We start from the raw sequence: 24,584 nt of genomic DNA on the forward strand, positions 1-24,584 counted from the left end.
AGCTTTTGTAAATTAGAAAATAATAGAAATAAAATGTAATTTATTTCTTACACGATGTGATTCCTAAAATTTGTACATTTTTTTTCGTACCCTTTCCCATCTCTATACATTTGTATATCAGATCACTTTTTCTTATTGGCACAATTGCATTAGTAGAAAATTTTATTTCTTTGCCGAAGCACAAAGATTACAATTATTTTATGATCAAACATGTGGTCAATTTAACAAACTTGGAACACTCTATCAACATGAGCCAAATTTACTCAGTTAAAACCATTCTCCAATTTGCTAACTAAATTCTCAGTTCAAATAATATATTTATTATATACAAGTCAATTCTTCAAAAATGGAATGACAAATTTTAGCTAATTATATGTTTGCATAATAGAATGATAAATTGAGTGGTATCATTTTCATTTCATTTCCTTCAAATTACCTCTTCTGGAAGTTGAAAGATTTTATTGCATATGCAAAAATCACTGCAAACAGCAGGCTAAAGCTAACAACCATAAAACCGGCAACCGCAATGAAATCATGCCTGTATCCAAATACATTCTTCACCAAAAGGTTTACTGGAAGTGACTGAATGCCATCTGATAGTTTCACTAGTCTTTCATCGTCAGCATACTGGGATGCGACAAGCCCGTATAAAGTCCAAGCTACAGGATTTGCCCAGTAGTACCATCTCCACCATATTGGGATCCTCTGTTTCAAAATATGTTATTAGAAACAAAAAGTTTACTAAGTCAGAGAAAGAATGTGAGATAATTTGACTCGGCACGGAGTTTAAGAAAGGAAGGAAGACTTTTAAAACTTGTGGTCTAAAATAAATGATAGAAATTTGTGTGACTATAGGGTATAATAGACATTTTAAAGTTAAATTGTTACTTAATATATAAATGTGTCATTCTTTTTGGAATTGACTAAAAAAGAAAATAAGTCATAAAAATTGGGACAAAGGGAGTACTTCATTACCTTATGAGGTATCATGAAACCACTGAAAAGGTTCCAAATCATGTAAAAAGGAGCAGCAACAACGGCGGCCACGTTGTGATTGGGTGTGATTGCAGTAGTCATCATACCGTAAAAGGTGAAGTACAACATAGTGAAGTACATAAACACTATGTACCATAAAAATTTTGATGCAGTCCATTCAAAAGCTGCCATTGAATAGAATATAGTGCTGTATATTATTGCCTGTGAAAACACATACGGAAACTCAATAGCAACCTGCATAGAAAAGTGGAGCACTGTTAAGAATACCAAAGAAAAAAACAAGTTTTTAACTACTTATAAAGGAAACAGAAATAGGGGGGACACCTGAGCAAATGCAAATGGTAAAGCTGAGTACATCCCTGCAGCTCTCTCTCGGTATGAAACAAATCTTTCAACGGAAATAACTGGTTGGACAGCAGTGCCATTTGTAACTCCAATGAACAACACTGCAACATACATGGATCCCATTGCATTGAATAAATCCTGTTGTGAGTCCCTGAGAGTAACATATCAATAGTTAGGAACAATATGATCACGACAAAGGACTGTAAGTACAAAACATCTTCAGGTTACAATAAATGTAGAAAGAAACCTTTTTGATCCGAATCTCCAACAAATTGTCCCCAGCATCAAAGATATGATGAGCGTATAGAAGAAGCGAACAGCAGTATATTGTGGATTGCGCCAATATGAGAGATTTTGCTTCCAAAGGCAAGCTAGGAACTGACTGAAATAGGACTGACAGTACTTAGCAGGGAAATTCAAATCTTTTGAATCGCCACGTGACCTGCTTAGCCTTTCAACCAAGACTTGATTATATCTGGAAACACAAGAAAAGAAGTAAAGAGTTAAGAAAAAGAGCATAGAGAAAGTTAGAGATGAGAAAACTGTTCGTACTGAAAAAGGTTTGATCTTTGGTAAATTTCTGCAAAATCAACACCAAGTCGATTTTCTTCTACTGACGAAGTAACCTCCAACATCCATGTAGCTGGGTTATATCCAGGTCTTATTTTGGGTAACCCTTCAATTGCCTACACGACAAGTGTAAGAAATACATACATTTAGATGATCATATGTCAAGAAATTAGCAAAATGCACCTAATGGAAACAAAAAGTTTGTCAGCGTATAACCTCAAAATACTCAATTAACTTGCAAGATTTAGGACCAAGAGGTCCTGCATAAATGAGCTCTCCTCCACGCTTCATAAACAAAAGCTGCCATTACAGTAGAAATTTATAGTCAAATAATGAGAAGCAAGCAACAATACATTTGTCTATTATATTCTGTACAATGGACTGATACTCTTCGATTCTATTGTATTATGAGAATAAGCAGTTAAACATCTTATATTCAGTCTGTCATTTTCTACTTCTCTATGCTGTCTAAGCTACCAACAAGAATATTGTTAATTATGTCTTGAACTTTTCTTTTTTGTATATTTTAGGAAACTCATAATCTCTATTGGCTTAGGAACCCTTTCTGCTAATAGATCTGGGAAAGGAATATATTGTCCTTTTTTAGAATTAGGAGAACCTGTTCCATATGGGTTTGAGACTACTTGAGATCTATATATAGAGGATATAATTGGGGATTCTAAAGCATTGTAAAGGACACAATGTTCCTAAGGGCTTGAGAACAATGTAAACTTCTTCCTTTTCTTTCCTAGTGAAAAACTATCAGTGCTTTTGCTAGGATTACACCTAGCGGAATCTCATTAAATCCTTATAATATTTTTCTTCTCTATTTCCTTTGCTTGTGATTGTGTTCTAGTTAATCCATGATATTACCGCAACAATTAGTATCAGAGCTAGGTTAGGGTTTCTAGACATAATCAAGGGTTAAGATGTCTCCATCATCTTCAATAAAATATGAACTAGAGAAAATCGATGGAGGGTAAAATTTCAGTCTACAGAAGATGAGATTGTCATTGGTGTTACAAGGATTATTGAAGGCAATTTAGGTTATTTTAGAAAGGTTGAAAGAATTAGAAAACGTAGACTTAAAAAAGATTCTATACAATCTTCGAGTGTCTAGTGTTCCATATTCGAGTGTAGTTGGTAGCATTATGTATGTCATGGTTTACACTCGTCCTGATATTTCACATGTTGTTAGCATTGTGAGTAGATAATGTCCTGGTAAAGAACATTGGCAGGCAGTGAAGTGGATCTTGAGATACTTGAAGGGTACTGCAGATGTGAGCTTGACTTTTTCCAAAGACAAGCTAAGTGAATCGGCAGTAGGTTATGTGGATTCATACTATGCAGGGGACTTGGATAAGAGAAGATCTCCGACATGTTATGCTTTTATTCTTTCTGGTGGTGTCATCCATTGGAAGGCAGCTTTGCAATGTGGTGTTGTTTTGTCCATCACAGAGGCTGAGTATATGGAAATAACGGAGGCAGTGAAAAAGAGGCTACATGGCTACAAAACATATGTTAGCCAAACATCATTATATTTGAGATATTGTATCTACAGGGTTGTTGATGTAAAGAAAGTGCCTACACATAATAATCCAGGAGATATGATGACCAAGACAGTCCGGACCAATAAGTTTAGGCATTGCCTAGAATTGATTGGTGTGAGTAGTACTCAGTAAGCCCTTTGAAGGGTTGAGAGCAAGTCAGAGAGACGTTATTTCAATTGATGAAAGGAATTCAAGCCAAGGGGAAGATTTGTTAATTATGTCTTGAATTTTTTCCTGGTATATTTTAGGAAACTCATAATCTCTACTAGTTTAGGAGACCCTTTGTCCTAATAGATTTGGGAAAGGAATATATTGTCCAATTAGGATTAGGAGAACCTTTTCCTTATAGGTTTTGGAATACTTGAGATCTATATATAAGGGATATAGTTGGGGATTGTTATAAAATGTATATACACATCATTTTAGTAGTATACATAGGCCTATTTTTAGCTAGTAGATCTGTCGGAATCCCTCATAATTAGCTAGCAGATTTGTAGGAATCCCTCTTTATTTTCTTTCCTAAACTAGCACCTAGTATATTGTATTTATATCTTGCTTATCTATTGGAATAAGATATCTTCTTCTATTCGATTACATGGTATCAGAGCCTCTAGGCTCCTTGATCCTGTTCTCTCTGTTTCGAAAGGCAGCTTGATCTCGTTTTGCTGTCTTACAGAAACAAGCTCAGATTTCAAATCGATCACTTTAAAAGTGGCCAATTTGTGTCGCTGCCACAGTAGGAGTAGGAAGATCATCCTTTCTGGCGTACCCCGAGTTTTGTTTGGTGTTGAAACACTGTTTGGAGAACACTTTTTCCCTTCCAGGTTCATATTTTTTTTAAGTTACTTCCAGGTTCATATTTCCCTGTAGCTGCTGCGATTCAGATCTGGTCTTCTGTTTGGTGCTGCTGCGATTGTTGAATACTGTTCAACATTGAATTAATAGTGTTTTGTGGATGCTTGTTCTTGATTTCTGGTTTCTTTGTTCTCTCTCATCTTGCTTTGTTCTTGAGGTTTGAGCCTCGGCTACAATTATTTTGTTGGTATTGGATTGTATTTGCTGTTTGTGTTTGCTGGATTCTCATGTATTACTACTTTGGGTATTTGAGTTGGAAAATATAAGTCAAACAATTAGAAAGGAGGAGATATGGCTACAAATCAGAAGGATAAGACAATTTTGGTTTCGGCAGATCAGTTTGCAGAGTTCTCTCAGTATTGAGAATCCCTTAAAGAATTCACTGTAGTTACTACCCTCTGGTCCCATCTTCGAACAACTGGGTGATTGATTCAGGTGCTACAGATCATATGACAGGTAATCATAACATATTTTCTACCTTTCGATCACACAAAGCACCCTCTCCTGTAACAGTAGCTGATGGGTCAACATGTAACATTATGGGATCTGGAACCGTCAAAGCAACCTCCTCTACTACCTTGACCTCTGTATTAAATCTACCGAAGTTGGCCTTCAATTTGATTTCTGTGATTAAACTTACCAGAGATCTTAATTGTTATATTTCGTTCTTTCCTAATCATTGCTTGTTTTGTGATCTTGCGACGGATAAGGTTATTGGCAAAGGACATGTAATTGATGGTCTATATATCCTTGATGAATATGAGTCTCGATTTGTTGCCTGCTCAAGTGTCTTGTCTCCATTTGAAGCACATTGTCAATTGGGACATCCTTCTTTACCTTTATTGAAGAAGCTATGTCCCCAGTTTCAAAATGTTCGTTCTTTAGAGTGTGAATCATGCTGATTTGCAAAACATCACCGCATCACATTAGGTCCAAGGGTTAATAAACGAGTTGAATCAGCTTTTGAGTTAATTCATTCTGATGTTTGGGGACCATGTCCAGTTGTTTCCAAAATTGGACATAAATATTTTGTCACTTTTGTGGATGGTTTCTCTCGGATGACTTGGATTTATTTTATGAAAAGTCGCTCTGAAGTGTTTACTCACTTTTGTGCCTTTTATGCTGAAGTCAAAACTCAACTCAATGCTTTTGTGCATATTTTAAGGAGTGATAATGCAAAAGAATACATGTCAGAGTTGTTTCAATCTACTTGAGACAGCCAGAGCACTTTTGTTCCAAATGAAAGTTCCTAAACAATTTTGGGCTGATGCAGTCTCTACGGCTTGTTTTCTGATTAATCGCATGCCATCGACAGTGCTTGCTGGTAATATGCCTTACAGTGTTCTTTTTCCAAACAAGTCATTATTTCCGGTGGAACCAAAGGTATTTGGAAGTACATGTCATGTTCGAGATGTACGACCATCTGTTACTAAGTTGGACCCTAAGGCATTGAAGTGTGTTTTCTTGGGTTATTCTCGCCTTCAAAAGGGCTATCGATGCTATTCTACTGAACTTGGCAAATATCTGGTGTTGAATGATGTGGTATTTTCAGAGACTACACCATTTTTCTACTCTCCTCCTAAAATTACAAGTCAGGGGGAGGAAGAAGATGAGTGGTTAGTTTATCATGTTACTCGTGTTGTGGAATCAAGTGATGTTATTCTTCCATCTCCTAGCGACTCAATTGAGCACCACTTGACTACTGTGCCACCAACACATGTTCCAACAAGACCACCAATTGTTCAAGTTTATTCGAGAAGACGAGAGACTAATGATACATGTTCTACACCTACTCCTCCATCTGATCCTCCAGAAAAACTTGACCTCCCTATTGCTCTTCGTAAAGGTACAAGGACTTGGAAATCCACATATTCTATTGCTAACTTTGTTTCCTATGATCGCTTATCTCCTACATCTAGATCGTTGATTGCTTCTCTAGACGCTATTTCTGTACCCAAAACAGTGAAGGAGGCTTTGCATCATCCTGGATGGTCAAATGCGATGCTGGAGGAAATACATGCATTAGAGGAAAATCACACATGGGATTTGGTGGATTTACCCATTGGGAAGAAACCAGTAGGATGTAAGTGGGTGTTCATGGTTAAAGTTATGCCAGATGGTTCCGTGGCAAGACTTAAGGCCAGGCTTGTAGCTAAAGGATATGCTCAGACTTATGGGGTGGACTATTCAGACACCTTTTCTCCGGTTGCTAAGCTCACTTTTGTACGCTTGTTCATTTCTCTAGCTGCTTCTGAGAATTGGCCTTTACATCAGTTGGATATCAAGAATGCATTCCTTCATGGTGATCTTCAAGAGGAAGTGTATATGGAACAACCACCCGATTTTATTGCTCTAGGAGAGTAAGAAAGTTTGTCATTTGAAAAAAGTCTTTGTATGGCTTGAAACAGAGTCCACGGCCTTGGTTTGGCAAGTTCAGTGAGGTCGTTCAGGAGTTTGGATTGAAAATGAGCAAATGTGATCACTCTATCTTCTACCGACAATCTGAAGTTGGCACTATCCTTCTTGTTGTATATGTTGATGACATTGTTATCACATGAGGTGATTCTGAGGGGATCTCTTCCCTTAAGTCTTTCTTGCATACTAAGTTTCATACGAAGGACTTGGGGCAGTTGAAATATTTTTTGGGAGTAGAAGTAAATAGAAGCAAGAAGGGAATTCTTCTATCTCAGAGAAAGTATATTCTTGACCTACTTACAGAAACTGGAAAATTGGTAGCCAAACCTTGCAGTACTCCAATGGTTCCCAATGTGCATCTTATGAAAGATGATGGCGACACTTTTGATAATCCAGAGAGGTATAGGAGGATAGTTAGAAAGTTAAACTACCTCCTAGTGACTCATCCTAATATTGCCTTCGCGGTAAGTGTTGTAAGTCAGTTCATGTCTACACCTACGGTTGAACATTGGGCAGCTTTGGAACGGATTCTATGTTACTTGAAAGGAGCTCCTGGACTTGGCATATTGTATAGCAATCACAACCATACTCGTATTGAGTGTTTTGCAGATGTTGATTGGGCTGGTTCCAAGATTAATAGAAGATCCACTACAGGCTATTGTATCTTTGTTGGAGGAAACTTGGTAGCATGGAGGAGTAAGAATCGAAGTGTTGTATCTCGATCCAGTGCAGAATCTGAGTACAGAGCTATGTCACAGTCTACATGTGAAATTATGTGGATACATCATCTTTTAACTGAAATAGGGTTGAAGCATCATATGCCAGCAAAACTCTGATGTGATAATCAAGCTGCTCTTCATATTGCCTCAAACCCAATGTATCGTGAAAGAACTAAACATATGGAAGTTGATTGTCACTTCATTCGTGAGAAGATCCAAGAAAACGTGATCTCTACTAGCTACGTGAAAACATGAGAGCAATTAGCTGATTTGCTTACAAAGGCAGTGAATGGAACTCGAGTCGATTACCTTTGCAACAAGTTGGGCATGGTTAATATCTATGCTCCAACTTGAGGGGGAGTGTTACAAAGTGCATATAGACATCATTTTAGTAGTATACATAGGCCTATTTTTTGCTAGTAGATCTGTAGGAATCCCTCATAATTAGCTAGCAGATTTGTAGGAATCCCTCTTTATTTTCTTTCCTAAATTAGCACCTAGTTTATTGTATTTATATCTTGCTTATCTATTGGAATAAGATATCTTCTTCTATTCGATTACAGGGATTATAAAGCATTATACATGACTGATATGACACAATGTAGTCTTAGGCTTGAGAACATTATAAACTTCTTTTATATATATATAGTGAAAAACTCTCTCTGCTTATACTTGCATGTACTTACAGGATTAGGCTTAGCCGAACCTCACTAAATCCTTGTGTTATTTTTCTTCTCTATTTTCTTTGTTTGTGATTTTGTCCTAGTTAATCCATGATATTTCCGCAATATATATATATATATTAGTTTTGATTTTGTTGTGTTAATCCCCTATAAATGGTGGATGGCTTGCTTCTCGTCTCCATACTGGTTATATCCCTCTTTGGCTATTTCTTCCTGTAGTTGTAATGAACTCCTCGACTGCATTTAGTTGTAATGAACACCTACATTTCCTATCCCTCTTTGTGCTCATCAGCCTACTGGTTTCAAGTCCTCTTCAGTTACCTCTTTCATTAGTCGTAATGACAAACCTATACCACCTTTTTCTTTTCTAAAGCTGTGGCCACTCTTCTTTACTTATTGAACAACTTTTCCTGTTTTTCTTTTCCAGTAACACAAGACCAAACTTATAATCACAAAAGCAGCCTGAGACTCCTGGTTTCTCTCATTAACATCTAGTAGACACTTTTTTTCAGAACTCATTGAAAGTATTCAAAACTTCTTGCTAAACTTACTTCAGACAGAGAAGTAAGTTCTCATGGCTAATTCAGCCCAATGGTGTATGTGCTGATGATTCAGTCCTTGACGTCCACATGTTGAAAGTCTATATTTGGGCCAATGTCTCTTTGATTGGCATCTCCACATGGAAAGGCTTCTAAATTTCAAGCAGCAGCGAAACCACACCATGATAAAAAATGATAAACTTGGCACACACGGTCCATCTAAAAGCGACTCATAAGGGTGACTCCATTTATATATTTGACTCATATGATAAACTTGGCACTCTCGGTTCATTGAGAAATAAAAATCAAATTTCAGCAGCTTCCTATAATTGTTCTACTTGTAAATTAGGCAAAAGTAAAACTCTTCCTTTTCCTAATTTTGGTAGTTGTGTTACAAAGTATTTTGATGTCATTCATACTGATGTTTGGGGCATTTCACCAATTATTTCTCATGTTCATTTCTAGTACTTTGTGACATTCATAGATGATTATAGTCGGTTTACATGGGTGTATTTTCTCCGTTCCAAATCTAAGGTATTTTCCGGATTCAAGACATTTTTGGCTTACACTAGGACTCAATTTTCTACCTGAATCAAAATATTAAGATCTGATTCAGGTGGAGAGTATATGTTTCATGAACTCAATAATTTCTTGATTGATAAAGTAATCATCTCGCAATGCTCATGCCCATATACGCCACAACAAAAATAGGGTTGTTGAGTGTAAAAATCGACATTAATTCAGCATACTTTCTATTTAATGGCGAGAACGTCAAATTTGGAAGACATTCATTCAGAAAAATTGACATTGTTGGGTGCCCTGTCACGGTCGGTCTAAGTGCCAGATTTGGGTTGTGTACAGATGTGTACTTAGGCAGCTTGTGCAACGCAAAACCAATATGTTTAGACAGCTGTTCTAAAAGAGAAAAGAAGAAAAGAGATCCATTTAGAATAGGAAAGAAATACCTCATCAAATGATTCAAAAATGTCAATGCTGGGCTGATGGATAGTGCAAACAATTGTTCGGCCGGTGTTCACAATGTTACGTACAGTCCTCATTACAATAGCTGCAGCTCTTGCATCCAATCCAGATGTAGGTTCATCCATGAACACTATAGAAGGGTTCGCTACTAGTTCAACAGCAATTGTTAGCCGTTTCCTTTGCTCTGTTGACAGTCCATCAACTCCAGGCAAACCAACCAAAGCTCCTCTTAGTGGACTCAGCTCCACAAGCTCCATTACCTCGTCAACAAATGCCTAAAACCGATGTCCTCCTTCTAAGTTATTTGAGTCCAAAATAGAAAATATCAAAAATAATCCATGGTGTTTGTTACCTTTTGTGTCTCTAGGTCAACCTCTGATGGCAAACGTAGCCAAGCAGAGAACAATAGTGATTCAAGAATGGTCAAGCAAGGTGAGTGGATGTCATTTTGCTCACAGTAGCCAGATATTCTAGCAAACGTTTCTTGCTTCTTTGGGTAACCCGATATGTGTATGCTCCCTTCTATAGTACCACCAGTTTTTCTACCGGCTAATACATCCATGAGGGTGGTTTTTCCAGCACCACTAACTCCCACCAGTGCAGTCAGAACCCCAGGACTAAATGCTCCAGTGATGTTAACCAACAACTGCAACCGGTCTTCTGCCATGCCTTGTTGTTTCAGTTCCTGAATTAACATTATTTGTGTTCTTCAGAGATAGAAAGATGCTCAGAGAAATATGGAAAGAAAAGGTTGAGGAATCTACCAGAGGTATATCGACATAGTAGTTGATATCCTTGAAAGTCATGGAAAGTGGCTGAAAAGGTAGAACGAGGCCCCTGTTCTTGAAACTTTGTCCTGAATAGTATTGAGCGGAAATCTCATTATATATAACGAAAAGGTTGAGCTGAAAATTTTCACACCTCCCAAAATCCAACATGCCCTAAATAAACAGCAATCTTCTTACTAGTCAGCGAGCCAGAATGCTTTAAATACTCTTGTAGCTGAATGACAGCAGGTTCATCTTTCTTAGTTCTGCCTCTGTCTTGAAGATCTTCCTTACAAACCACAGCTTGATGCTTGACAAGAGCTGAAGAAATGTAAAATGAGAAAAAAAAATACAGAATTGGTTTTTGTTGTTACCTAGCAACGTGCTGCAATATCTCCAGTTTTTTCTTTTTCCATTTGATGATTCAAACAATAAGTTGTGAGAATCACATATAGGATAAGAGTCTTACGGTCAAGGTAGGCTAGGAAGAATGTGAATAACATGTTGAATAGAATCGTATATCCAAGCAAAGCACAGACACCAATCCAGTACCAATAGCTCTGGGGGAATAAACTGCGTGACTTCAATAAAGCTTCACCTAGTCGCAAATCGGAGTTCTTGCTTTCTCTCTGGATGCATAAGAGAAAAGTTGGTAAGTGTTTTCATATTTAATACAAGGAAACAGTGGATATGATGTTAAAGGACATGTATTGGATGATAGCCAAACGGTTGAAATGGCAATACCTCACTAAGTAAAAGGGTGGTGTAATGGTTTTCCATGTTCATCAAAACATTACAGCTCAGTTCTTCTATAGAACACATAATATTCATTCTTCGATCCAATCATTTCATAGTGTTAGTTTTGGGAACAGACATGGATAACTTCTTCTAGAAAGGAAAGACAGCGTTCAAATATGAACAGCTAAGTTCTACTTATTCTTAGACTTCAACAGATATCCGAAATGTTTCTTGGAAAAATAATGCAACCACTACCGAAAACCATGAGGACCTTAGGCCCTCATCTTCATTCTACTCTTTCCCTTTTCTTTGGTTTGTCTACTTTTACTATGTGTAAAATGAAATTTGCAGACACTAGTAAGAATTCATTTCAAAAGTTAGCTCTAAGTTTACCTTAAGTACACTACATATTCTTGCCTTTTTACAGTTATGTAAAGAAAAGTAAATAACTTATGCAAACTGAAGACCAATTTAAGATACTTGACATCATAGAAGAAGACCTTGTCCCATGCATGCCCAAGAAATTCATTAACCGAAGCTGCATCTTGAGCATACATCAGGGGAGAAATCCAAAAGCCCCAGATCCACCAACTTGGTATTCTATCTGTCAGAACAGAAAATAAGAAACGAATCATCAACTTATCGTGGATCTTAACAAGATAAAGATAAAAGAAATACGAGGATTCAATTTCACCTCTTGAAATAATATATCCCCCAAGAGCCATGACAATCAACATGGCAAAAGATCCAAAAGTGTTTGCAACAATCATATTCCGACCCAAGGCTCCCATTAGACGAAAGAGAGCAAGAGACATTTGATGCAGAAAAAAGAACAGCAAAAATTGTCTAAGGAATCTGCAGAGTGAAGGAAAAAAATATCAGAGAACGAAACAAAGAGAGGCAGGTAAGATAGTGGGTATAGAATTCAGATAAAGATAAAATGTGAATCTGAAAGTCTATGCTTTACCGTGCAACACTTGGATCAAATCCAACAACATAATATGTCACTGCTACCCATAAACCAGATTCTATCAGGGAAGTTGGAACGCTCAATACCCAAGAAGGAAGTGTATAGACCCAGCATGGATAGAAATGCAAGTCTCTATGCTTGTAAATGACTGGAAGCTTGACAATAAGCATTGAGACCTCCGTGAAACCATTGAAAAGAATAATAACCATGGAAAAATACAGTTGCCCAAGATATAGGCCTCCATCATCAATTGTATTGTGATGCAGAGTTGTGCGGAAGAAAACACTCATGGTGATCAAAGAAACCAAGAAGAGCTGAAAACCAACATAGAGAACGTAAGAACACGAATGTGCTTTTGGAAATGTAATTCAGAAGCATCCAAAAGCTATATATATATATATTTATGATTAATCCTATTTTAGTTCTATTATTTTGGTGTAGTTCTTCAAAATACGCATGCTGGCTCTACCTGAAAAAATTTGAAAATATAAATAAATGAATTCCTTTTCATGAGCAGAAGTTGCCAGTCAAAGCCAGTTTTAAGAAGTTGCGTTTTTTTCGCTCCATATTTAGAAGTTGACAAGGCTGCAGGATGGTTGTAGCGTCTATCAAAAGGAATATTTAGCTCTTCAGATAAATTCTTCCCAGTGCTGTATGATCGAAAAGCTTCAGCAAACTTTGTCACTGGTATGTAATGGTAAGGGCGATGAGAAACAGCCCAGTACTGTTCTTGGTCCTTTATAGAGACAACCTGTATGAGGAAAAAACATTTAACTATGAAGCTAAGACACCATAGAATTTATTCACAATCCAGAGCTACACACTTACTTCCTGAAGGAAATCTGCGGCATTCTTCCTCTCTGGACAATGAAATCCCATAAATTCAAAAAAGTCAAGGACATCTTCACGAGGTCCCTGATACACAATCTGGCCTTCAGACAAAAGAATAATATCATCAAATAGCTCATACGTCTCTGGAGCAGGCTGAAGAAGAGAAATAACAGTAGTTCCATCGAGTGCATGCGTTGAATGTCTAAGATATTTAATAATTTTGTATGTTGTGGAACTATCAAGCCCTGTTGATATTTCATCCATGAAGAGCACTCTTGATGGGCCCACCAATAATTCACCTATAACAACCATCAAATATATGAGTATGCTTAGTACTATTGATCATTTCACAATCCAAACGAAAAAATAATATTTCATGCACCAGTGGTGAGCCGTTTTTTCTGGCCTCCTGAGATCCCCTTGAGCATTTCATCCCCAACCAAGGTGTCCGCACAATTGTCTAAACCTAGAATCTTTGTTAGATAAACGTTAGTACTTAAGCAGATGAAATTTAAATTACTCGACAAAACATCCACATATTATGCACTCGTAACATGAATTTGTTGCACTTCTTGCAGAAAGGCCAATAGCATAATCATGATTCTAAGACACTTGTAACAACAAGAAAGAGAAACACATACCAAGCATGTATTACATTAAATTAGTACGCATTGCATCATAGCACTACTAAAGACAATTAGGAGTTTAGCAACAAGAACAGTAAGAGAGAGTGATCCACATTGATGTTTGGTATACAAACAAGTATGCAGAGTCTGTATTATAGATGAATCACATCTCTTTCTCGGTTGAAATTTTCTTTCAGTTATTGCAGTAATTTTTTTAGCATAATAAGTTTTTTAGTTTTAAGATGAATTCACTTTTTTTAATTTCAAATTTCTAGTACATTTTTCTAGTTTGTTGAGATATTTTCGTTTTTCTGAATTCTTGTTATGCAGATTTTCTACTAGTTATGTTTTCAAGTTGGCTATTAAAATCCCTCTATGCTTAGTAAAATTAATGAGAGATGATTTTAATCAATACTTTCAACTCTGTATTGCAGTCTTTTAAAAACACCAACAATGGTATCAGGAGTCTCTTTAATCTTACGGAATCTGTGAGTTCAAATAAAAAACATTTTCAAACCATTATGAACCTACTTTTCAAACCATTTTTAACCAATATCAGCTTTTGTACCTATATTAAAAAATGGCCAGCAATAGTCTCTCTTTGAATGAAAATGAAATCATATCTTGAAGCCTATGATTTGTGGGATGTTGTAATGGAAGAACTACCATTACGAACACTACTACAAATCCAATCATTGTCCAGATTAAAATGCTTTCAAAAGAGATTTTAAATAAGATAAAGTTATTAAGGGTGCTTTATATGCACAAAAGGAAACAAAGAACACCAAATCTAAAGCAGTCTAAAGAATTCAACACCAACCACCAAAGTAGAAATTGAGGAGCAGTAACTTTTTTAGATCGCACCAACTGAAGCAGAGGAGTGATAAGTGGCGATTTCGCGGCTTATTTGTATCTCTTTTCTAATGTTTTATGCCATTAATTTTAAGTTTGAGGCTAATTATCCTTTGTATGGTGTTTGTTTCAGGTATTTTTGGCTTACAAGAAGTTTGGATGAAAGTAATTGAAATTGAGGAGAAAAGAGTTGAAAAGGAAGAGCTGAAGGAGACAGGAGAAAAATCATTCACTGATGCCGCTAAAGCGGCCCAAGGATCGCTTTAGCGACCGAGACAACAATGGTCAACAGCCACCTAAGCAGCCATAGTGATCGCTTTAGCGAATGGTCAGCAGAAGTCAACACCCGCTTAAGTGGCAACTCTGACCGCTTAAGCGGATCAGTCAACACCGCTTTAACGTCATCGGGACACTGTTGATCAAGGGTAAAACTGAAATATCATCTTTTCAACCCCAAATTCATACAAAAAGGCAGATACTTAGCTCGTGAGGATATATCTCAAATGTTGGACCTATCACTGACCTATCTTGGAGCTAATCAACCGTAATTTGAGAGGAGAGATCCACCACCTCAACTTGAAGAGGGAAGATTGAGAGCTTAAATGTATAAAACCTATCACTGACCTATCTCTTCGATCACCCTTACATTGTTGCTTGTGAGATTCAACCCCGACCTCATAAGTTGGGTATTGTTTTGCATACGATCGCCTACATCTCTAATTTGGGAGTGTGTTGAACGTTATCAAGAAGAAGTGTTGAAATTTGTTTTCAGTTAATGCAGTAATCTTATTAGCATGATAAGTTGCTTAGGTTTAGGATGAATCTACTATTTCGAATTTTAAATTTCTCTTAGATCCTTTTAGAGATATTCTATTTTTTTTAAATTCCTGTCTGTTGATTATGTTTTCAAATTATGTTGCTTAGTAAAATTATTGAGAGATAGTCTTCTCTTTGTTGCACCGTCTTTAAAAAAGCCAACACATTATTAATGTGAGAAGCCACTAGTACAATCTATGCCATATGAAACCATCACATGAATCTAAACCAAATTTACAAAATACCTTTAGTATGTACTCAACAACAAGTCCAGCATCATTCCCCTCCAAAGCTAATGCCTAATTGAGAATACATATCATGTATGAATTGTCATAAATTTGTTAAGAAAAAATTCCTCATACTTATTTTAATGAAGTAAAAGTAGCATTGCTCATTGACATCTGCATCGAAATCACACTTACTTTGATGAATAGGTCAAGATCTTCATCAGGTTTTATTCCTGCCATCTTTTCTCTTCTTGAAAGTTCCAAAAGCATATCTGTGGCAAAATTCGATAGTTCAGCTAGGGAAATATCGAAACAACTGCAAGAATCTCATACAGCTTTACCATATTTGGATCCAACACCCTGGCAACGTGCTGAGAAGTCAAGTGTTTCCCTGACAGTCATCTCCGCAATATGCCAATCCTGTTGACTGACATAAGCGGATGTCCTTTGAGGAACAAACTCTTTCAAACCATGTCCATTGTAAGTAATATCCCCTGACGTCTTCAAATTGAACAACGTCTTAGTAGAATATTGCGATAAAAAGATAACTATATCGCAGAAGAATCAATGAAAAGACAGTACCTGCAAGTCAGATTTGAGGCGTCCAGAAAGTGCCAATAACAATGTGGTTTTTCCAGAGCTAGGAGGACCTAATAAAAGCGTTAATCTAGAAAATAAAATGACAATGCTTTAGGTAATAATAATACATACTCTCAATAGATTGATTTATTTGGAAGTTCATGATGCATCCATACCTAGAAGGTCGGATTATCCCACTAATGTCATCTAAAATTGTGAGCGTTGTTCTCTTGCCAGAATATATTCTTAGATGCCTTAAGAAAGCCTATCATAGAGAAAGGACAAATTTTAGGTGTTAAAAGTATCAAGTGTTACAGTAATTGATGAGATAGGGGAATGAATACCTCAGTCATGTTGAAGACAAAATTAGAAATAGTTGGCAGTGCTCGACTGCCAAGTTGCACATAAGCTTCAACAGCTAAATGCTGAAATCTTACTTCAATTTTTGGGAAGTCCAAATCAACTCTGCATTTTGAAATGAAAAATAATGTTAATACATTGAAGACAAATTTTGATTTGCAACTCTATTTGACAGAATTGACCTATCGAAACGGAGCCTGATGCGATTGAACAAGTTATCCCAATTATCATCAACAGATTTGAGCAAACGATCCAATACAACTTTCCGTTCATCATTTTGAAGATTATCAACATTCACCTCCCATGATTCACCAACAATATTCCTGAAAATTCCTCTCCGTACACGAGTGTATGTAGGTAGCCGTTCCAAAGCAGCCCACCGTAACGCCTCCTCATCGTCGTCACCATCCTCCCGGAATGAAGCTGACCGCACCGACAGGTTCTCGGCGGAACCCCACATTGTATGAAGATAAGTTATTCGTCAATAATTTCTGATTTATTTGGTTGGAGAATGCCTTAAATGAATTTTGGATATACACACCTAAATATGTGAACTAGTTAGTGAGTTAGTTGAGGTATGCATTTATGACTATCTTATCTCTCTCTTCGTATTTGTATTTTCTTTCATTAATTATTTCCAGCAAAGTTCTTCTGCTCTGCATTTATCAACTTTTTCCTCTAAACAAATATATTTTGTCATTTTGCTGTGAAAAACAGAGTAGAGAGCAGCAGTATCATTTAATGTGCGGGAAGACGATGGCGGAACACTCACTAAACGACTTTGTTATGTTGCTACTCGCTGCTTTGGTTGAAACACGTGTAAAAATGACAGGGGTATCCAAACGCGGTGATTTCAATTCTAACGGTTGCCAAGTTTGCCTACTTTTTTCACAAAAAAAGTCATTAATAGTTCTTTAATTATAGAAGTAACTTAATTGTATTTTACAGATTTAGAGCCAGTTTGGAATTGCTGATAAAAATGACTTATTTTCAGATGCATTTTTTAAAAATAGCTTTATAGAAAAGTGTTTTTGAAAAAATAATAATTTGTGTTTGGCTAATTCATTTGAAAAATATTTTTTTTAAACAAATTGTGTTTGGTTAATCTTTTTAAAAAGTATTTTTGAGAGTCAAATTACGATTAAGGATAAGTATTATGTGCTTTTAATAGTATGATTATTTTATAGAGAGAAACTAATTTACTACAAAAAATTAAATTAAAATATTATTTTTATTAAATTAAAATGTTCATATTCAAATTTTCAATCAATATTATACATTTTTTTAAGGGTTTAAATTTTTAATTGTTATTTTTTTTTTCTTTTTTTTCTAATCTTACAAAAATATTGTTGTTACCTTCTTCTTGTTTTTAATTCTATAAAATAATACGTAAAATAATAAATAAAATAATAATATGTAAATGTAAAATAAAATATAAAATTTATTATATAAAAAATAAAAAATAAAATTATTTAATGGAACTTAACCAAACATATGAGATATGTTAACTAATTAATCATATATATATATATGGCAGAGACATTTTAGTCTTGAAAACAATAATTTTCTGCTAAAAAAGCAGAATTTTTAGCTTTTTCCCTACTTTATTGCTCTAGCTCTTGACTCATATGGCACTGAAATTGGATAGGTTCACGCTTAGGCCTGGTTATGGAAACTCTTTAAGCATAGGAAACTCCAACTTAAACAGGAACTGGTATGTCCCAACAACAGAAAAACTACTTCTTCTTCTATTTAAAAGCAGTTTTATAGGTTTGCCAAGTGTTTCTGGGCTCCCAACAACAATGTCAAACAAGTTCTTAATTCTTTAACTATTCAAAAACTTATCTGATTTGATCTCTTAATTATATATTTATTGATTTTAGTCCCTTCACTATACATTTATTCGGTTTTAGTTCTTTAAGTATTTAAAAAATTTATTAGGTTTGATTTCTGTCCATTTCTATACAAATAAATTAGGTTTATATTAACAGAATCCATGTCTCGAGAAATTAAATATTTTATCCATTTTTTCAGTTGTTTCTCTCTCCCTGCTACTTTTACTTCAAATTACTCTTATGCAAAGAACTTTAACATCAACGATTTAAATAAAATTCAAGAGGAAAGAAAATATAAGTCATAGTTTTATTCAATGGACGATAAAATGAAGAAATTTATTGCTGCTAATGACTTGGATATACTAAACATTATTAAAAATTTTTTAAAAATATTACCCGTTGAATTCAAAATTTGTACTCCAGCGACTTTAATGAAGGGAATTTGTTTAGGGTCTGTTTGGAAAGGCACCAGGTAATTGGAATTGGTGTAATTACTAGAGTACTAATTATCCGCCTAGTAATTATGCTGACATGTTTGTTTGTCACAGTGTAATTACAAGTGTACTGTTTGGTTGCACAAGTGTAATCGTAAGGTTATATTAAATTTTAGAAATAAAAATTAAGTATTTAAAATTATAAAGTTATATCAGACAAATAAGGGCCTTTATAAATTATATTAAATTGAATAGTTAAGATATATATTGTCTTTTGAAAATATATTAATTAATAAGCATATGTTTTTAACTAATCATTGATTTATATTTTTCAATTTAGTATATTTTAATTAAATTAATCATAAAAACTAAAAGTATAGAATTTTTATGAACATCATGAAATGCATGTTTGATAAAAAGATTAATATTATAAATATAATCTCATAAAAATTATAAAACATTTGACAAAAAAAATAGCTTGTAATGTAAAATATCGAGTCAATACTCCTAAAACAAATGAAATTGAAAATATAACATAAGTTCTAAATTCAAAACAAAAAATTTAACATGATGCTCTATGTCAAATTTCAATATAACATACATAAATATGATTTAAAAGAAAATGAAAACGTTAGTCCATAACTTTATTCAACAATGAATTCTACTTTAATTTTTAAAATTAGAATACTAACAAAATTATACTAATTTTTTTAGATAATACGAAAAATTGCATGGAATCACATGAAGTAAAGATTGAGAATAAGAAGGAAATGAAATATAAATAACAAAATTATTTTTAGAAATTATAAAAATAAAATAAAAAGAATTTAAAATAATAAAAATAAAAAATACATTAAAACAAAATAAAAATAAAAGGAAGAAATTTAAAAGTAATCAGCTTCTAATTACACCATGTAATTACCAACAATTTACAACCTCCCCCTGTGAATTGGCGAATGTAATTACGTCTGTCAATTACACCCAATTACCTGTTGACCATGTAATTACATGACCAATCAAACTGGATAGACAGTGTAATTACACCAAATTACACCAATCCTACCATGGTGGCTTTCCAAACAAGACCTTAATTTTTCAAAAGTTGAAATTTATAAAATGGTAGATTTGTAACTTTTTATTTTATTTTTTTAAATAGATTGATTTTATTATGCTATTCATTTTATTTTACGGAGAGAAATTTGAGTAATAAGATCAAATCTCTTATTTTTATTTTGTATGAAAAATAAAATTAAAAAAAAATTGCATTGATTATAAACTACGAACCGTCAAAGAAGGGAACACAGTGATTAAAGATTTGTTTTTAACGTCTATCAAATACACTTCATCCAATTTTAAGTGTAGACGGTAGTTAAGCAATATATAACCCAACAATTGAGTTGGGGTCGAATCTCACAGGGAGCGGTACGTGTTCAAATTCAATCAAGAAGTACGAATGTGATCTAACTAGATATAGAAATAGAAATTATCGAAAAAAACATGAAACAAATTAACAGGGGTAACATGAATGTCAGATGGGGGGATTTTGGTTTGCAATTATCAACTACAAAGCAGTCACAAACAATTGAAAACAACAATAAGGAGAGAAATTCTCGAGATGTGATCAATTATAGGCAAATTTCGATGAATGGGTAATTGAAACTACTAGTAAACAACTACAAATTAGTGAGTAGGCTATACTATAAGGGAGATAGCTTTCTCTCGAACAACTATCCCGAATCAGGTGATTTCTTTCGAACATCAGCAAGTATAGCAATGAAGAACAACCAACACCTTAATTCATCCACTCTCTCAAGCTAGATGGGTAGGATTCAGTTTATGATCCACTCTCTCAAGCTGAAACCAACTCAACCCAATACCTACAAATTAGTAATCAATAATCTTAGTTCTAAAACCCCTCTCTCTCTCTCGAGCAAGCTAAGAACACAAGGTTAGAACTGCATTTTCAACTACAATTCATAAATTAAACCACAACTAATGATTAAACTCACTTCAATATAGCATTTAAACTAGTAATTAACAATACCCATAAACTAATTCAGCCCATAATCACATGATCACACCCCAAGAATTGAGGTTTTAGCCAAGCATCATAAAAAGGTAAAAACAGTTACCAAATCGATTAGCCATCAAATGGGAAAGAGTAATTTAGTCTCTACAATGCTTCACTTTGCAGGAAATTCGAAACTCACTTCCAAAATCTCCAAATTGAATCTCCAAAATCCTTCATGAGAAACTATGAAAAACTAAAGAGAGGAATATTCTAAACTAACTCGGCATACTAAATTAATTGTTCAAAATCTAACTTATAGTCGCCAAAAATAAGCCATGAAGAGCCATTAGGCGAGGTAAGTTGGGTTCGCTGAACCACTTGGCGAACCGCCCATTGCTCTCTTCTATCACCTTTTTGCCTTGGCTCTCAGCATCCTCAAGTCCTGTAACTGTGGGCGATCTCTCTTTGCATCACGAAACTTCACAATGATTCACCGACTGCCCCTTTTATCGCCGACTTGGTTTCTTCCCTTAGGGCTGGCACGCTGAAACTTTAGGCGGTTGTCACGACCCAAGCCTAGGGCCTAGACGTGACCGGCGAATGGGGAACCCGAAGGAACCCCAAACAAGCCTCATAGCGTATCATTACACATCCTTGGTCGCGGAAGCAATTAAAATGACCATAAGCAATAAGCATAATCAAAGGGGGGAAATCGGGACTAAGGGAGCAAGAAAAAAAAAGGAAGAAATAATACATAAATACCATAGATGAGTCAAGCTCAAGTATAATACACAACTTGTCCAACACCACCTCTAAACATGAGTACTTAGCGGGGGCCAAGACAAACTACCGGGCTCACCCTCATAGTCAAAACATAACTAAAAAGAAAAACAAAAGTCTTATACATAGCAAAAGATCATGAGCAACGTCCCCGGAATGGAGGACTCACCAATAACCTTGATAGGAAATCGTATTAGCCACGCGGAGGAGGATGGTCAAGCGGTGCTCCGGTCCCTACATGGTGACATCATGTAGGCATAGAGTATGCATTAGTACGTTTGAATGTACTAAGTATATGGGATGCAATGCAATGCTACAATAGATGGACATCATAGGAAAAATGCATAATCATACCCGATAGATAGCACATTAATGAAATGATATATATAATGACGCTTACATAAAAATCATATTTAGTGGGACGTAGTACATGTGTGGTGAGTGACCATCAATATAGTATTTTCCAAGGCCTACCACCCCCTTGGAGAGGCGAAAGAGGTACAAACCCCTCAATGTGGTTACCCGGGCCTACCACCCCCCGAGCTAGGGACCAAGGTACAAACCCCTCGATGTGGTTATACGGGCCTACTACCCCCCGTACTAGGCAACCAAGGTACCAACCCCTTGATACGGTTACCCGGGCCTACAACCCCCCGAGCTAGGCTTGGTCGACTCACAACACTTATATAGAGAAAATCATATACATGTATCCCTTTCATCATCATTTCAATAATTATATAATCATCCGACTCATAGGATGTACATTGGACATTCCATTTCCTAAGAATTCTATCAATGGCATTTTATCAAACACATGGTGGGCTATTGTTCATGTAGATAAAATTATGTCTTTCAAGAGTATTAAGTCCAACCAATTCCGAAATACATATAAATCAGCCCACCAACAACATACATATATATATCAACCTTCATAATTTGATCATGGAAGCATGAAAACCATAAACATCACATAATAATTCCATTTCATGATAATATGCAAAAATAGACCATAATAGAATGTGTAGTAGTAATTCCATAATTCAAGAGTTCATAAATGATCATAAGGACCCATAAACTTGAAGTAAAATAGAGGATAAATGGTTGGACTTGTGGAAAGGAAGGTTTCCACAATCAACCCACATACCTCAACTTTGGAGAATCCTTGATGAAGATTGGAATGGAGAATTGATGCTTGAGATTGAGTCTTGAATCCGGAATTAGAACTTGAGATGTTTGAATTTGGTTGAAGATCTTGGTGGAATTTTGGAGAGGGATTAGTGAGTGTTTTTGAGTGTTTTGAAGCTAGAAAGAAATATAACTAAGTATGGGACAATCCTCTTTTTTATAAAAGAAAAACGTCCCAGCCGCTACAGTAACGTAGCTCACTGGAATTTGCAAATCTGCTCCGACAGGTTTTACGAAAATGGTCATAACTCCTTCATCCTAACTCGAAATGAGGTGAAACCAATTGCATTGGAAAGATAACTCGAAGGGCTTTAATTTAATAGGTAGTGGCCCTTCCAGTTCCTTGTGTGCTAAGAGATATGCCCCTTTAAAGTTGACCCTGAAAATCGCATTTTTTGCGATTTTCGAATTTTGATACGGTTGCTCTAAAATTCGGGTTAGACCCATTTCCCACTCAATTTTACCCCCTGAATAAGAATATGAAGTCGAATTTCCGAAATCATGCACGGATTTTGAGATATATGGAAATTACAATTATAGGTGTTTCCGAAGCACATTTTCGGGCATTATTGGGGTCGTTTCAGCGGTCAACTTAGCCACTCGGCGATTCACCAATTGCTCTTGGCGATCACCAGGCTTGTCTTTCTTTATTTCTTCAGTTTGTTTTGTTCCTTTTTACCGGATAGTGTCCTTGCTTTGTTCCTCAATCCATATACCTGAAATTCAAGGCTTTAACATCAATTTATGGCACAAATTAAGCATTTGAGGACACTAAATCTATTAAACAAAGATCCAAATGAGTCCAAATCTCGGACTCATCAACACCTCCAACTTAAACTTTTGTTTTTCCTCAAGTAAAACTCAAGATTAACAGTTCAAAAAGGTTGTCTCAAATAGTGCTTCATAAGACTCAACATGAATGCACACAACAAGGTTCAACTTACTCATACAATGATCAATTGTGCACTCAAAGATTCAAATTGTGACTCACAATTATAAATGATGCTCAAGTTCACAATACTTGCTTCAAATGCAAGTTCAAGCTCAACAAATGTACTCAAATGCCCTCACAACAAAGATGATTCCATATTCACACACAATTTTTCAACACTTTAGAGTTCTGGAATCACATACGACTCTCACACTCACAAATCTGAACACATGCATGACTTCACCTATAGGTTTGCCCTTATTTTCCATTCAACATTCGTTTCAGCTCACTCAAGATCACAAAGGTCTTTTCAACGCTTGTAACAGGGATGAGTGTAAAGGTATGGTCATTTAGGCTTAGTGACTTCTACCTTCATGAAGTATGGTCTGAATATCACTTTCCTCCTTTTCTTTACAATTTCAATAATGCTCATAATCCACCCCATTATTCAATTTCATATGAACTATTGGATATCCTATTTCTTTTTCAACTTCTACTACTTTATTTCACAACTTTTTCAATCTCTTTCTTTGCTTTCTTCTTTTCTTTCTCTATTTTTTTACATGGATAGGTTCCATATTTTTCAAAATCATTACTCAAAGGGGGATTTTTCACACTTCTTGACTTTCCTTCTATTTTCACCACACCCCTGACTTAGGCTTTTGGACTAAGTTGGCTATTCAAACAAACCATACTTCATGAAAGTTATGGGTGAATGGATAAAGAGATGTCACAATTGTTCAAGTTTCTTCCAAGAAAAGGATAAGGTTCAAGAGGGTTCAAGCAAGGTTCACACATCTCACAAGGTTGGCCACAAAAGAGGTATATTGTCAAATTGTTTCACTCTTCAAAATTGTTGCCTAAGATCAATTCAAGTGCTTGCATCACTTAGTCAACCAGATCAACGGGGCAAATTCTAGGTGTCATTACACACAATGTTCAAAGTAATCTCATCACACAAGGCATTGGCACCAATATCAAACAAGACT

General features: G+C 35.5%; 1 protein-coding gene across 1 annotated transcript; it reads right to left on the reverse strand.

Moving 5' to 3' along the window:
* Positions 1-297: 297 nt before the first annotated feature.
* Positions 298-16,925, reverse strand: LOC125868538 (ABC transporter G family member 32). Its single transcript, XM_049549163.1, has 24 exons — positions 16,602-16,925; positions 16,404-16,524; positions 16,236-16,324; positions 16,063-16,147; positions 15,822-15,981; positions 15,676-15,752; positions 15,499-15,552; positions 13,342-13,432; positions 12,957-13,258; positions 12,598-12,879; positions 12,126-12,442; positions 11,853-12,013; positions 11,659-11,762; positions 10,890-11,049; positions 10,619-10,741; positions 10,418-10,509; positions 10,006-10,338; positions 9,638-9,928; positions 2,128-2,211; positions 1,894-2,027; positions 1,589-1,816; positions 1,321-1,492; positions 976-1,230; positions 298-705 (listed from the first exon to the last, which is right to left on the reverse strand). Exons 1-24 carry the CDS (start codon positions 16,877-16,879, stop codon positions 433-435), a joined length of 4,266 nt encoding a protein of 1,421 aa, XP_049405120.1. The 5' UTR covers positions 16,880-16,925; the 3' UTR covers positions 298-432.
* Between the last annotated feature and the right edge of the window lie 7,659 nt (positions 16,926-24,584).

The sequence above is a fragment of the Solanum stenotomum genome, chromosome 6, assembly GCF_019186545.1.
Source record: "Solanum stenotomum isolate F172 chromosome 6, ASM1918654v1, whole genome shotgun sequence".
NCBI classification, from domain to species: Eukaryota; Viridiplantae; Streptophyta; class Magnoliopsida; order Solanales; family Solanaceae; genus Solanum; species Solanum stenotomum.

Excerpts from the sequence above, each read along its gene's own strand:
- LOC125868538 (XM_049549163.1), bottom strand. The coding sequence starts at position 16,879 with ATGTGGGGTTCCGCCGAGAACCTGTCGGTGCGGTCAGCTTCATTCCGG. Across the intron at positions 16,148-16,235 it reads GGGATAATCCGACCTTCTAG|ATTAACGCTTTTATTAGGTC; the intron begins GTATGGATGCAT and ends TTTATTTTCTAG. Across the intron at positions 13,433-15,498 it reads TTGTTGAGTACATACTAAAG|ATTCTAGGTTTAGACAATTG; the intron begins GTATTTTGTAAA and ends TATCTAACAAAG.